Below are 14,438 nucleotides of genomic sequence, written 5' to 3'. Positions count from 1 at the left end.
CCACAGTAGGACAAGCAGTACTACGAACTTTGTTTCAAACAACTTCAACTCCTACAGGCTGAACCACCGCTTTTGGGGAGATAACTGCTTACTAGTCTATGCAAAGCAGGTGTATCTGCAGCTACACATGCCATCGAACAGAAAATGTCACTTACCCAGTGTACATCTGTTCGTGGCATGAGACGCTGCAGATTCACATGCGCCCACCCGCCTCCCCGGGAGCCTGTAGCCGTTTCGAAGTTGATCTTGAACATTTGTAAATTTGTAAATATATCACTTTAAACTACATTATGTACATACATGTTTACTCCATTGCATGGGCACTATTACTATAATACACAACTCCTACCTCACCCTCTGCGGGGAAAACAATCTAAGATGGAGTCGACGCCCATGCGCAATGGAGCCGAAAGGGGAGGAGTCCCTCGATCTCGTGACTCGAAAGACTTCTTCGAAGAAAACAACTTGTAACACTCCGAGCCCAACACTAGATGGCGGGCTGTGCAAAGCATGTGAATCTGCAGCGTCTCATGCCGCGAACAGATGTACACTGGGTAAGTGACATTTTCCATATATTTATTACATATATATCATGCTATTATTATTACACCAGTATTTCTTTGATGATTAAAAAAAGGCTGTTTTTAGAGTTAGGAACTTGAGTTGTGCATTTTGCATTGGTTCAAAAGTTGATGTCACTAGCTGAGTAAGCACCACATTCAGGTTCTAGATGGGCTTGGGCGTGCTTCTGAGGGGTGATACCTCTAGAAAATATCACTGGAATGGTGAAGAAACTGCTCTCCTATACCCTTTTTGTGTATGCTACAATGGCCTACAGTGGACCTTGATTGAGTGGGTCAGGTATCCAATCGGAATGGCATCTTGTGCCCACTCCCTGGGTCTCCTTCTAGGTTGCACTTGTGTAGGAATCTCTTCCACTTGTTGCTGTAACATCTTCTCATTGTCAGTAGCCTTTCCACTTTCAGAATTTCCATTGCTCTCTTTGATAAATTAATGTGGCCAAACTCTTCATCTTCAGGAGCTATGCTGTCAAACTGATTCCTGGTGTCTGATTCCAGGTGCCATACCTGACCTTCCTGTATTATCAACACGTCCTGATGCATTTGAAGTCTTATTACTGTCCCCAATGTATCTGTATTAGGTCTGATAACCATGTCTGTCAAGCAAATTGTGTGACTATCATGATAAAAGTGAAGTCTTCTAGTCTGCACTTGTGTATTACCTGCAGATTACGAAAGGGGAAAGTGAAGGCAAATCTCCCTGTCCATTTTCTCAACAGGGCCTTCCCTAGCGATCTTGGATGGTAAAACCTGGATGTGAAACTTTGGTATTTTGCATGCTTGCGTTTTGTGAATAGGTCTACTTGTGGTGTTTCCCCCCTCTGGAAGACTTGCAACCACCACTTCTTGTTTTAGTTCCACTAGTGTGTAGTGATTGCTTGTCTGCTTAGCCTATCTGCTTCTGTGTTTATTTCTCCATGTAGGTGTATCACTACCAGTGATATACTGTTCTCTATCGACCATCTCTATTTGTTAGTGGGTATGACTTTGTCCCGCCTTGCTTCTTTAAGTAGAAAATTGTTGTGTTGTCATTTTGAACTAGTAATATCCTTCCCATTCGATGTTTCTAGAAGGTTTTTGGTGCTAGGAATACAGGCTTCAGCTAAAAAATAATTGTGTTGTATGGCTTCTTTAGGTTTCCATCAACAATTTGTTTAGTTAGGTAGCTCACATGCACTAACTTGTGTGGGAGGTGTCAGTTGTGATGGTCAGTGAGGGATCCAGTGGTTACAATGACGTTCCCACTGTAATATTCTGCAGCTTCCACCATTGCATTTCTTTCTAAACCTTGTCTCTAACAACCACTAGATCGTCCCAACTCCCGGTTGTCAGTGACCATTGTAGTTTTAGCCGTTCTTGAATTGGTCTCTTAAGTAACCTTGCATATGGTACTAGGGTAATGCAGGAGGTCATTATGTCCATCATTTTCCCCACTGTACTCGCGATCAGACATTTCCAATTGCATTAACGGCGACTCTGCTTTACCATTATTTTGACTCTCTTTTCCACTGGTAAGGCTTTTATGGTCTGTGATTTTAGGATCACTCTTAGAAAGGTCTACTTTTTCTGGTTTTGGTTATGATTTTTCGTAGTTGATAGAGAAATTCAGTATGTGTACTATCTTTATGACCTTGTTGATATTGTCTTTGCAGTGGTTGAACGTATTTGCCTTTCCTAGCCAGTCAGCCAGGTGGGGCTAGACGTGTATTCCCCTTCGTCTGAGGTGTGCTGCCACCACATCTAGGCATTTTGTGAATACCCACAGAGCTGATTGTATCCCAAAAGGTCATGTGAATTGGTAGTATTTCTTGTTCACTGCTAACCTTAGGAATAGTCTGTGTTGCTTGTTTATCAGTATGTGGAGGTAAACGTCCTTGAGGTCTACGGTTACCATGTCGTCTAGTTTCTATATAAGGGGAATGACTTCTTGAAGAGATGTCATATTGAACTTTTGTGTTTTTATTAAGTTGTTAAGTGTTCTTAGATCAAATATTGGTCTTAGTGTTTTCTGTGGTTTTGGTACTAAGAAATAATTTGTGTAGACCTCTTTGAGACTTTCCAGTGGTGGTACTAACTCTATATCTTGTTTATTTAACAGGTCCTTTACTTCCTGTCATAGCTATTTTAGTTCCTCCCTTTTGAGTCTTTTCTTTTTTGGTGGGGTTGTTGGAGGTGGTTTTGTTAATATGAAATAACCATATCTTATAATATTTAGTATCCATTTGAGGCGACTCCCAGGTGGAGTGTTTTGCATGGATTGCACAATGTTTTCTTACTCACAAAAAATACGCTGCACATTTTTGTGAAGGAAAGTTCCAGAATCAGTGGAGAATCACAAAATCTGCAGGGATCCACAAAATTCTGCCATCACAGAGTTCCCCCACTTTTCCTGATTAAAACACTATCCCACTTGTGTGGCTGGGCCTGGTACCCATAACAGGAACAGATCAAACCATTTTTCGAAATTTTGGAGTTTGGTAGGTTTCAGTGGTGGCCACAGATCTCAGGCCCAAATACTGCAGCTACTCCCATTGAGAAATGAGGTGGGTTTTTTGTTCTTTTTACAGGAAATTTAGAAGTCTCTATATTGCATTGTGCGTCCTTTTCTGAGGCAAAAGGCTCACTCCCAGAAGTGAGGCACCATTTTTATCGGGAGACCTGGAGGAATGCTGGGTGGTAGGAATTTTGTGGCTCTCTGCAGGTTCTAGAGCTTTCCAACACAGAAATGTGAGAAAAATGTGTGTTTTCAGGCAACGTATAAGGTGTGGAAGGGCTTCTGGGTAATAAGAAAAAAAGAAAAACATGATGAGAGCCATGCAAGTCTTACGACCATCACTTCTCTGTACCCTGGGTGTCTAGTGTGCAGGTTTGGTGGGTTTCTGTAGGTGCTGGCTGAGCTGGGGCCCAAACCCGCAGCTACTTAAATTGCAAAAATGTGATGTGTCCATGTTGCGTTTTTGGCCTTTTCCTGTTGTGGCCACTAGACTCATCCATACAAGTGAGATACCATTTTTATTGGGAGACTTGGGGGAATGCTTCATAGTGCAAAACATGAGGCTCCCTGCAGATTCCATAACTTGCCATCACATAACTGTGAGGTAAGTGTGTGTTTTAGCCAAACACCACCCTTGACTACCCCTGGGCGTCTAGTTTTCAGAAATGTGAGGGTTTTGTAGATTTCCCTGGATGCTGGCTGAGCTAGAATTTTAATTTCGCAGGCACTATCACTGCAGAAAAGAGTTGGTTTTTGGGTGGAAAATTTTGATTTTCGCATTTAGTGTTTGGAGCCTTTTTTAAACAGTGGTCAGCCCACCAACACAAGTGAAATACCATTTTATAGGGAGATGCTGAGGAACTTTGAGTTCCCTGCCGATTCCTGAAGTTTTTCTCACAGAAATGTGAAAAAATGGTTTCTTTATACAAAGTTTGAGTTTTGCAAGGGCTCCTGGGTACATACACCTCGTTTGAACCACAGAAGTCACAGTCTAGTTTTCAGAAATTTCGTATGGGAATTCACAAGCCCTGGATACCTTTAGAATTAACATGATGTTGGGGGGCCGTCCACTAGTGTTACAGACCAGGGTTCACCTTTCCCACAGAGCCACGATGAAAATATCATATAGCAGGGATGAGCTGGAGGAAGACCTTTACAACACTGTCTGTACCAGGTAGTGCTTTTCCCACAAGCCTTTACCACGCATGGCTTTACCTCGAAGGTATGTATATTTAAGCTACATATAATTTATGGTTTAGGGGTGGTTAAGGGTGTTAAGGGTGGGGTTAGGAGTATATGGTAGGTAAGGGTGTTTTAAGAGGTTAGGGTTGGGTACAGGTATAGGGTGGTAAGAGAATTTTTGGGGTTTAGGGGTGGGTAATAGTATCAGGTGATAAGGGTATAAACAGGTAAGGGTATTTTAAGGTTTAGTGGTAGATAGGAGTATATGATTGTAAGAGTAATTAAAACAGGGGGGATAGGTTCCCTCCATTAAGGAAAATGTTAAGTTATAATTATTTAAAAATAAAAAAAACGGTTATGGGGGAGTTGGGTCACCCCCAACAAATTAGGTTTAGCTTACCTTAAATATACTTACCTTGCGTTGTCAACGTATGAGTGGTAGGGATATTGCACTTAAAAAACCGTGCATTTTAACGTCGTACAACCGGACTGGATGAGTACATGTCTATGTCTTCCTGCAGGGGACTCTGTGTCTATCTGCTTCCAAATGTCACTGTATGTCTCGTGCGTATCTTTGTGTTGTATGCCATGTGCATCTCCCGCCTGTCTCTGCAACTTTGTTTGTACATCAGGTTCTGGAGTGGAAAGTGTCTACTACTTCTATTTCTGCCTCTCTTGGACTTTAATGACCAGTGTTCTCTGGAATTTTTAAAGAAGCCACGATGATGTCATGTTTTTTCTTTCTTTGAAGAAAATCTGGCACTTCACTTTCAAGCCTACATATGTCTTTCAACAGTTTTTAGAGCCTTCTTTTTGTCTAGCAGCGTCAGACTCCTCCTCCGGGCTGGATCTTCTTTTAGTGCCAAGCTAGGCGGTTTAGGCCTCTTCTGCACCTCGGTATCTTTTCATTTCGATCCATGTGTTGCTATGCTTTTTGATTGTCGCCATTTCGAATGTTAAAAACACCATTATTTGTTTTCTTTTGCCTCGGAGTCCGTTACTTTCGGCATTGTTTGTTCTAACTTTATTTGAGTAAAAATAATGCATTTCTATATCGCTTCAGGAATTCATCCATATCTCATGAAAATCAGCCCCTGACGTCTGCCTCCTCTGGCTTCTCTAAGGCAGAGGTCTTCGAACCTTTTGGGGTGCACAGAAACCACCATTAGGCTTAATATCTAATCCTAATTTTTCACTTTATATAAATATGCTGGAAATAAACACTGAATTACACATTTGAAGAGGATGTCCACTGGCTGTAACAGAGGTAACGTGAGCAGAGTATTACTATATCACAGGCCTTATCCCGAGAGTGGTGGGAAGGTGGACAATAAACACAGCTTCAGAGCTCAAACATTAAGATCAGTAGGACCTTCTATGAATAATAAGGGAGATTTAAATGCTTTGTGTAATCAGCAGTTACGTACCTGTAATCCTTTGTGAGCAAGAGCTCGTCTATAAAATGCTTTGACATTTACGTCATCTAGCTGAAGGGCACGATCACAATCCTGTCTGGCCTCATCAAACCGGCATAACTTCAAGTAACAGAGGGCTCTGAAAAAGAAGCACACACAAGACAAAATGTTTAGAGAATGACGATAAGACAAAGTAATCTCAAAACAGTTTATATAGTGCAGGCTTGGCTAGTGGCGTACAATCAATAAATCAGGTGTTATTTGTATAGCGCGGCTTGTTACCCTAGCCTAGTGGGTATCCGGGCGCTTGCTGCAGGTGTGCAAAGACTGAAAAGCTCAGCGGAGAATGATCGTTTTCGGCCTGCAGCTTCAATTCAACTTCTGTTCTTATAAAGATATCTGTTGAGATCAGCATTTAGCATTGGCAATGTTATATGAATGTACTGATGTACTAATGTAATCTAAAACGAATATACTGTCCAAAACCATATTCATATTTTATTTCTATTTTGCCTACTTATAATGTGTGGTCATAACCTAATGGAAGTGGGCACGGTACAATAGAAATAAAGTGCAATCATCACAGAAAAATATATATGATAAAAGACTTAAAACAAAATTAAAAATAAGCAAAATAAAACAAAGTAGTTGGGAGCACTTAGATCTTCAGAAAGCTACCAATGTACAAGAGTCAGCGTTTCGGTGGAATGTTTTCAGATTTTTCTTGGTTTAAGTTTACAACGAAAGGCAATCATCAAAGCAATTAAACCAAGGAACTGCACAAACTAGTGGCCTTCGCTAGCTGATTAAGCAAGTGTTCTGAAAAGACAGTTTTTGGTAAACATATTTTTATTATTTTACAGAGCAAAGCAAAAACCAAAGAACAGTCAGATACAGGAGAGAGGTACACTGAAATAGCATAGTGGTCCGCAGGAAGTTGGGGGGTGTAGGGACAGACATACATCATACACATTGGTCCCCCTTCCCATTATATGTACCAATTATGACAAACCCATCCCGCAAATGCTACTGTGAGCGCTATATTGGCATTCCAGCCATCCTAAATCTTTTCCCATTTCTACGGGCACCACCTGGTCTGGTACACCACATTCTCCACCAGTTGACACCAATCCATGTCTTTCTCCCAGTCAGGAATCCCAGGGGGGAGCAGGAGAGCGCCATGTCTGTACCAGAGTCCTTTTAGCCACCCTGGCCCTCACCACCAACCACAACTTCAAGTATTTGGGCCAGCTACACACACCGTGTACATTCAGGAGAAGATACTTGGCATCTGTTGGGACCTCCAATGCCATGACCCTGGACATCACGCAGAGTGTGAATAAAGGTGCCCTTCTGTCCGCAACCTCTCAAGCAGTGAGAGGAGCCACACTCCTGATCTTGTATAGCAGTGTTCTAGAGTAATAGGACCTGTGTAAGATACAGAGCTGGAACAATCAAAATCTTGCACTTATTGCAAGGCTCGAGAGGCCTGCATGGCCTCACCCCACTCATCATCCAACTCCCCACTTCAGCCACCCACTTGTGCCTGGTGTGTCTGGGGCATTATTCATTATCTTCTTGGATGAAAGTGAGATGGCCTTATCCAGGGTAGGATCAAGAAGAAGCTTAACCTCCAGTGGCAAGGATTCTGCCAACTCTTCTTCTCCAGATATGTGCATGGCATGTACCAGGTAGCGATACCTCTCCGTACCCGCCAAGCTATAAGACCGTTGTTGATCAATCACGCAGAAACATGGTCTCTATATCTCTGCACACAGGTGTCAGGAGGAGAATTTCACTGTGTTCAATGACAGCTTAAATTAAGGCTTGCGTATGCAGTCAAAGCAACAAACACATCTCATTTGCCACTAATCAAAGAACGTGCACTGTTGAAAAGCAGGAATAATAGAAGGCTGGGGGGGTGTGGTGTGGAAGCGGATACAGTGTTGTATGTTTTGCCTTATATGTCTGTTAAGTTGCTCATTTACGCTTAAGGCCATAGAAGTCGTTACTCATTTGCTAATGCATTTATTTTCATTATTTTGAAACACTGTATATTACATTTATTGTGTGGTTTGATAGTATGCTTCTAGCGCATATGAAAAAGTTACTTGTCTCTCGTAAAGCTCTTTCTGGTAGAGAGTACTAGCAGCAGACCTCTCACCTTCTGAATATTCCTCAGGTATCAAACCTGGACGCAGAAACTTTTCGAAAGCACTTCTGCGTGCCAGTAGGTGGCACCGGGCTGCTCCACACTGACACCATTCTGCTCTGGAAATGACCCACAGAGCCTATATTGGTGCCACTCCTGCACACTGACGTCAGCTGCTTTTGATGATGACCATGCCCCCAGACACAGGGCCCCAAAAACAAATTGGTGTGACCAGTGTGCAGATTATTAGATTTGGGATCTTTTTAATGGATAGAAGCCAACAATACAATGGGGAGGAAGGGAGGGTTGATGAGGAATCTGCAGCTAGATTCAGACTATCAGAAAGAGCATTACTTAAGGCGAGTAGCTTATTCTCAAAGAGATAAGCCTCAAAGGCTCAGGCTTTGTGTTATAATGCCCCAAGGCACTCCAGCTAGTGGAGATGCCCGCCCCCTGGACACAGCCCCCACTTCTGGCGCCAAGTCCATGGGAGATAATGAGAAAAACAAGGAGGAGTCACCCACCAGTCAGGACAGCCCCTAAGGTTTCCTGAGCTGAGGTGACCCCTGCCCTTAGAAATCTTCCATCTTGATTTTGGAGGATTCCCCCAATAGGAATAGGGATGTGCCTCCCTCCCCTTAGCCTACTGGCCCCCAGACCTATACACCCCCTACATTTAGTATGTAGGGGCACCCCAGAACCCAGGAAATCAGATTCCTGCAACCTGAAACCAGAAGAAGGACTGCTGAACTATAAGCCCTGCAGAGACGATGGAAGACGACAACTGCTTTGGCCCCAGCCCTACCGGCCTGTCTCCTGACTCGAAAACCTGCAACCAGCGACACATCCAACAGGGACCAGCGACCTCCGAGGACCAAGAAACTCCTGTGAGCAGCGGCTCTGCTCAACAACCTGCAACAAACTTGCAACTTTTCTACAACTTTATAGACCTCACTCTTCCCGCCGGAAGCGTGAGACTTCACACTCTCCACCCGACGCCCCCTGGCTCGAGATCCAGAGAACCAACACCACAGGGAGGACTCCCCGGCGACTGCGACCCCGTGAGTAGCCCGAGACAACCCCAATGGACCCCCACAGCGACGCCTGCAGAGAGAATCCAAAGGCTCCCCCTGACCGTGACTGCCTGTAACAAGGGACCCGACGCCTGGACCAAGCACTGCACCCGCAGCCCCCAGGACCAGAAGGAACCGAACTTCGGTGCAGGAGTGACCCCCAGGTGACCCTCTGCCTAGCCCAGGTGGTGGCTGGCCCGAGAAGTCCCCCTGTGCCCTGCCTGCACCGCTAGAGTGACCCCCGGGTACCTACATTGACACCAATACAAAACCTGACGCTTGTTTTGCACACTGCACCCGGCCGCCCCTGTGCCGCTGAGGGTGTGTTTTGTGTGCCTACTTGTGCCCTCCCCAGTGCTCTACAAAACCCTCCTGGTCTGCCCTCCAAGGACGCGGGTACTTACCTGCTGTCAGACTGGAACCGGAGCATCCCTGTTCTCCTATGTGTTTTGGGCACCTCTTTGACCTCTGCACCCGACTGGCTCTGAGCTGCTGGTGTGGTAACTTTGGGGTTGCCTTGAACCCCCAACGGTGGGCTGCCTATGCCAAGGAACTGAGACTTGTAAGTGTCTTACTTACCTCACAAACTAACCATTACTTACCTCCCCCAGGAACTGTTGATTTTTGCAGCTTATTGCCATTTTAACAAAAACTGTATATTTTATTGCTCTAATTCAAAGTTCCTAACTTACCTGTGTGGAGTACCTTGCATTTTATGTGTTTTCTTCAAATCTTGAACTTGTGGTTCTAAAAATAAATTAAGAAAATATATTTTTTCTATATAAAAACCTATTGGTCTGGAGTAAGTCTTTGAGTGTGTGTTCCTCATTTATTGCCTGTGTGTGTGTACAACAAATGCTTAATACTACCCTCTGATAAGCCTACTGCTCGACCACACTACCACAAAATAGAGCATTAGAATGATCTAATTTTGCCACTGTCTTACCTCTAAGGGGAACCCTTGGACTCTGTATCTCTTACTTTGAGATAGTATATACAGAGCCAACTTCCCACAATGGGGCATACATATGTAACCCGAATAGGAGCTGTTGACCTGGCAAGCTTTCTCATGTCATTTGCTGCTGTTTAGGCTGTCTCTTGTGTACATTTCACTCTCCCAGACCAGCAATAGATTAGGCCTAGCCCTTCCCCATTTAACTTTAATTGGATACTTTCTTCCCATTCCTTCAGTGGATCTTGAAGTAGATGCTAGCCCTTCTGCTGTCTCACTTGTTTTTATGTGTTTCATAAACTTCCTTCTTTCTATGCTGTTTTAAATATACTGGTTTTCATTTGATGATCCAGCTGTTCTTTTAAATTCGGCCTTCACCTTATGTCACGTAATTCACTTTTTCTCCTTCAACCTTATACGCTGCAAGGGCAACTGGTATGTTACGTCTTAAACCTCGGCAACTGGTATGTTACGTCTTAAACCTCCATATCAGAAATCACACGGTCTTTAATCAGGCTACAGAGGCTCCCTTTCCTTCCCCCAAACGATAAGGTGCCCATTCTACCTCTCACACATCTTCCTTTCTACTTTCCCTTCTCTAAATCCTATACTGTGTGTTTTGTCCACTGCCATCATGCAACTCTTGCAAGAGGATGTTTGTATTTTTTTATTTGACACAGGGGACATTTAAACAAAATGCCCCTGTTCCACAAGATGACGTTTTTTTAGCCCCTCCAGTAATTCATGGACTATTAGCTGTTCACTAGTTACTTATTAAAGCCCAATGCTTTAACATGCGCAACAGAAATAGAATTTAACACACAGCATGGTTGTGGTCAGTGAGCTACATCCTTAGTGAATTGTCCTCAATGTGTGCACATAGTAAATTAGTTCAACCCAGTGAGTCTACAAGTCTATCAGTTGCCAGCCTTTCATTAACACAGGATAGTAAGCAGTATGGTGTAAGAGTGTTTCTTGGTGAGCACTGAAGGGTCTGTAGACATGCACACAAGTTTGAAACATGGATTTTGGTCATCTACAGCAGTCGTCTTTTGTACAATGTTTCTGGCTAAATCACTGACATTCTGCATTGCAGGACCACAACCCAGGCCAGTACTTCTTGACTGAGAAGAACTGCCTGGGAATCCATGTGAGAAAACAGCATTACTATGGAAAACCACACTATTTACATTGAGCGTACTTGCTTGTTAAATAGATAGTTTGCCACACAACAAACTATGAGAATGTGTTAGCTCTGTAGGGGACCACAGAAAGAACTATACAAGAACATGCAAAAGACATTTTTGACAGGGCATCTATATCTGGGTTCTGTTTAATATGTAGACATGTTTGGTTCATATTGGGCTACTGACCCTTTCAATCCCCTTTGGTACTATTATTAGAGAGGTTCACCTTTTTGCAGCACACAAGGTTTGGCTGAGAAAATAAAAAGGTTTTAAATAAATTAATCATGCCAATCTGAACCCTGCAAGTAAATGATAAAATACATGAATGTTGCATATTAGAGGTAGGAAACAATAAAACCTCAAAAGAAACCATAGCTAAACAATGTTTAGATGGAATATTGGTGTCATAAGAGCCACAGCATAATTGCTCTGCATCCAGCAAAGCACCGTACATATTTTTTTTATTCACAAAAATAGTAAACAACTTTCACAATCAATAAAGAAAATCTGCCACCAAAAAATATGTTCTTAATGTATAGAACCATTGGGAACATTAATCAATCAAGTGTGAATCTATTAGATGAGATTAGTTTGCATTTCTTTAGAAACATCCAATTTACAAAACTTGTGGATCTATGTAGCGTATAACAAAGAGTGCACCCAAGTTTACTTTAAAAAAAAAGTTTTAATTTTGTAAGTTTGCTGTATGTTGAACTGGGAGTGATTTTGTATTTTCTATTGGTCCTTTGACTAGCTCCCTGGTCTGCTCTGGTTTCTATCATTTTACAGAGAGAGCACTGCTATCAGCAGACATTTGTTTACTCTCCTGGCCATTTGCTGCACAATTTTGTGGTGGTTTACGTTCTAGTGGCCAGGAATTCACACTGAGGCATCCTTTAAAAACAAGGCGGCGGTGTGTACATGCATACTCTAACAAGAGGTATGCAGGCATTGCTGCCAGCATCTATTTAACGCAACTGGCAGTGCAACTAAGTTTTCTTAAAAAAAAAAAAAGAACAGTTTCAATGTTTGGAAAGTTTGTTGCATTTTTAACTGGGGTGATTTTTTGTTTCCTGCTGGGTTCTTTGACTAGCTCTCTGGCCTGCTCTGGTTTGTACTGCTCTGCTGAAAAAGCATTGCAGTCGCTGGCCATTTTCCTCTCTCCTGGCTGCCATTTTGTGGTGGTTAACTGATGGGCAGCCAGGAATGCCCACTGGGGTAGGCTTTAAAAACAAGATGGTGGCGCGAACATGCAGTGGGTAGGCGTGCCACAGGCAAGCCCACTGGTGTCTGACAGTCATCAGGACCCCTGTGCTGTTTTCTCTAGGACATGAGGCAAGGTGACTTATTCAAGTAAGTAACTCCATTCGCTCGCGCATGCCGGTCTGGGAAATGTTTCATACACTCTTTAGACTACTCGAAGGGGCCCTTCCTCTGCCGTTTATGTCAAATTTCCTGCTTGGTGGATTTACCCTCTGTTTTGGGGGAAGAAGCTAGATGGGACACTGGGGACCACATACCGCAGGCTTAGTGGAGGGTGGGCTGTTTAAATCTTCCTAAAAGAGGAGAGAGGATCTTTAGAAATCTTTATTTTAATACCATATCCCTGCCCAAACATTCTACGGGAGAAAAATGTTTCTTACCCAGTAGACATCTGTTCGTGGCATGTAGTGCTGTAGATTCACATGCGTTGAATAATCATGCCTTCTAGTGTTGGATTCAGAGTGCTGAAACTTGTTTTTCTTCAAGAAGCATTTTCGAGTCCCAGGATCGAGTGGCTCCTCTTTCTCAGTGATACTGCGCATGGACATCAAATCCTTTGTTAAATTGTCTTCTCACAGGCGGGTGACAAGAAAATAAGTTACTTACCTGTAACTATAGTTCTCCAGTATTGGAATCTTTCATAGATTCACATGCTTGAATCATTCCCCGTCGTCGAGATGGGAGTCCCCGGTATAATTTACACAAGTAATGTCAAGATATATTAACAAAGAAAAAGGCCCTAGGCCTCTTCAATTTTACAGTCTATCAGAGTCATTTTGTGAAAAGGACCAAACTTGAGCATCCACCAATCAGGCGACAGCACCCTCCAGAATCCTCCTGAGAGAAGCTCCAGCACCTCAGATTTTCCAAGCACAAGTGCGTACAGTACAGGAAAAAGAGAGAGAGAGGTGAAGTGAGCTTCTCCGGGGAAGCAGGAAGGTCGCATGTGAATCTATGAAAGGTTCCTATACTGGAGAACTACAGTTACAGGTAAGTAACTTATTTTCTTACTCCAGTATTGGAACTTTCATAGATTCACATGCTTGCAGTAGCTATGCACATTGTAATACAATAACATATTTGATCGAAAGCACCTTGATACATGAAATCTCATATTCCTGTATAAAATATGTGTAACTATAAAGGTATACACTAAAATATATAACTATATCTATATATATATATATATATATATATATATATATATATATATATATATATATATATCTGTAATCATCAATACCTATATACTTATATATATATATATATATATATATGGAAAATGTCACTTACCCAGTGTACACCTGTTCGTGGCATTAGTCGTTGCAGATTCCGATGCTGTGCACATCCCGCCATCTGGTGTTGGGCTCGGAGTGTTACAAGTTGTTTTTCTTTGAAGAAGTCTTTTCGAGTCACGAGATCGAGGGACTCCTCCCATTTCGGCTCCATTGCGCATGGGCGTCGACTCCATCTTAGATTGTTTTCCCCGCAGAGGGTGAGGTAGGAGTTGTGTATGCTAGTAATAGTGCCCATGCAATGGAGTGAATACGTATGTACATAATGTAGTTTAAAGTAATATATTTATAAATTTACAAATGTTCAAGATCAACTTCTAAACGGCTACAGGCTCCCGGGGAGGCGGGTGGGCGCATGTGAATCTGCAGCGACTAATGCCACGAACAGATGTACACTGGGTAAGTGACATTTTCCGTTCGATGGCATGTATAGCTGCAGATACACATGCTGTGCATAGACTAGTAAGCAGTTATCTCCCCAAAAGCGGTGGTTCAGCCTGTAGGAGTTGAGGTTGTTTGAAACAATGTTCGTAGTACTGCTTGACCTACTGTGGCTTATTATGGCGTTAACACATCTACACGGTAGTGTTTGGTAAATGTATGAGGCGTAGACCATGTAGCTGCCTTACATATTTCGGTCATTGGAATATTTCCTAGAAAGGCCATGGTAGCACCTTTCTTTCTAGTTGAGTGTGCCTTTGGTGTAATAGGCAGTTCTCTTTTTGCTTTAAGATAACAGGTTTGAATGCACTTAACTATCCATCTAGCAATGCCTTGTTTAGAAATTGGATTTTCTGTATGAGGTTTTTGGTAAGCAATAAATAATTGCTTTGTTTTTCGAATT

At 42.7% G+C, this 14,438-nt stretch overlaps 1 protein-coding gene across 1 annotated transcript in view; it reads right to left on the bottom strand.

The window, feature by feature from the left end:
* SPAG1 (sperm associated antigen 1) overlaps positions 1-14,438 on the bottom strand; it is a 697,262-nt gene that overhangs the window by 70,762 nt on the left and 612,062 nt on the right. Inside the window, exon 16 of the mRNA XM_069220554.1 lies at positions 5,685-5,811. Coding sequence (XP_069076655.1) covers positions 5,685-5,811 — 127 coding nt within the window. The remainder of the gene's footprint in view (positions 1-5,684; positions 5,812-14,438) is intronic.

The sequence above is a fragment of the Pleurodeles waltl genome, chromosome 2_2 (genome assembly GCF_031143425.1).
Source record: "Pleurodeles waltl isolate 20211129_DDA chromosome 2_2, aPleWal1.hap1.20221129, whole genome shotgun sequence".
Taxonomy (NCBI): domain Eukaryota; kingdom Metazoa; phylum Chordata; class Amphibia; order Caudata; family Salamandridae; genus Pleurodeles; species Pleurodeles waltl.
The sequence above is the reverse complement of the archived record's forward strand: the minus strand, read 5'-3'. Positions and strand labels throughout refer to the sequence as shown.